Source organism: Sinocyclocheilus grahami, unplaced genomic scaffold (assembly GCF_001515645.1).
Source record: "Sinocyclocheilus grahami isolate Dianchi unplaced genomic scaffold, SAMN03320097.WGS_v1.1 scaffold5682.1, whole genome shotgun sequence".
In the NCBI taxonomy this organism is placed as follows: Eukaryota; Metazoa; Chordata; class Actinopteri; order Cypriniformes; family Cyprinidae; genus Sinocyclocheilus; species Sinocyclocheilus grahami.
In genome coordinates, this window is record NW_015510305.1 from 9,463 (window position 1) to 11,165 (window position 1,703).

At 41.2% G+C, this 1,703-nt stretch overlaps 1 protein-coding gene across 1 annotated transcript; it reads right to left on the bottom strand.

Moving 5' to 3' along the window:
- LOC107577313 (GATA-binding factor 2-like) lies at nucleotides 1-1,427 on the bottom strand (the record flags this gene model as incomplete). The annotated part of the gene is made up of 3 exons (XM_016263402.1): nucleotides 1,189-1,427; nucleotides 140-631; nucleotides 1-59 (listed from the first exon to the last, which is right to left on the bottom strand). Coding segments are annotated over exons 1-3 (759 nt in total), but the record flags the coding sequence as incomplete, so codon positions are not given.
- Between the last annotated feature and the right edge of the window lie 276 nt (nucleotides 1,428-1,703).

The following is a 1,703-nucleotide window of genomic DNA, read 5'->3' on the forward strand; positions in this document are numbered from 1 at the left end:
CCCATCTCGACGCCACAGAGGGGTGGCAGTGGCACCACAATTTACACATTCACGTGCCTCTGTCAAATTCAGAAGTAATTTATGCCAAATCATGCATGATTTTAAAATTCTCAATAGATTCTAGTGGAGATTTACATACCTGGTGGCGAAAGTATCATCTTGTTGCGAAGTTTGGGTGAGTATGATGAAGGGCTCATCCAGGGTCCGGTGGTAGAATAGAGTGCAGCTGAACTATAGTCCTGTGATGTGGTCATGTACGACCCATATGGACCCAGCATGTGTGAAGAAGGACCATACCCACCTCCAGCGGCTGAACTCAGATTGAGAAAGCTGCTTCCGCTTCCACCCATGGGACTCAGGCGCTCGGCTTTCAGGACTTCCTGGAGCCTGGGACTTTCCTTCCCATCATGGCTCGGAGAAGCGAAGCCATCTTTGGGGGAAGTGAAAGATGGGGTAACGCTGTTCGAGTAGATGGACGTGGAGGTGTGAGGGTGGAGAGGCGTCTTTGTGAATGGGCTGCTTGCCCAGACAGTGGATGTGGGGTTGTAGGAAGAATTTAGAGAGTGACCCGCAGAGTTGTCCAGCCACTGGATGTTTCCCAGAATTGATGGAGAGGAGTAGACTTGACGAACTATTTCAAAAGAACTAAAAAATTAACACATTTTGACAGTAGTATAGCCCAGTATTCATGCTTATATTGAATAGTGAAAGATGTTTTTAACTTTTTGTCTTTGCAGTAACAATGGAACAACATTGGACCCCACTGACTTTCATTGTATGGGCAAAAAAACAAAATAATGAGACATTGTGTTCAGCAGATTAAATGATGAGTAAATGATGACATACTTTATATTTTTGGGTGAACTACCCCTTTACATTCTTATAAATAAAGGTTCTTAATTGGTGTCTATGGTTCAATGAAGAACCTTTAATATCTATGGAGACTTTTCATTGCACAAAGGTTCTTCAGACTCTTAAAATTGTTCAACTGTTCATTGCAAGGTTCTATGGCATCTCTGTGAAAAACCCTTTTTGGAACCTTTATTTTTTAAGAGTGAATGGTGGTGTGGAACACAGTTAAACAATGGTTGCATGTCTTCACATAACTCCTACTGATGCTTTATTATATTTGCAATACCATTTGATTGTGATACATTTCACTTTTAACAGCAGCAGGGAGGAACTCACCTGGACTGTGTCTGTAAGATGATGAGGCTCGGCTCTGTCCGCTCGTGGAATAATATGATGGCAGTAAGTCAGTCTCAGAGCTGGAGTAGAAAGGCTCATCATCTTCACTGGGTGGCAGTAAACTAGGCTCTGTGGTGTAGTTTGCCAGTGGGTCTGGACTGATCAGGCTGGGGGACACCCAACGAGACTGCTCGGATGAGTTCTCCATCTTTCATGTAGGAAAAATAATGTTCAGACTTGCATACCATCTATTTACGGTATAGGAAGAATTATTAATTTATCTGAAATAAACTGAGCTCATTTTAAAAATTGATGATTGCATAATTAATTTTAACAGGTAATATTATAAATGAATACATTCTAAATTCTATACAAAAATTTTCTCAATCCTTATTAGCTGAGCAACTGCCATCAAGATGGATGGGAATACTAACAGATAGCTTGACAGGTATTGTAGACCTCCTTGGTCCACACAATACACTCTTAAAAATAAAGGTGCTTCAAAAGGTTCTTCA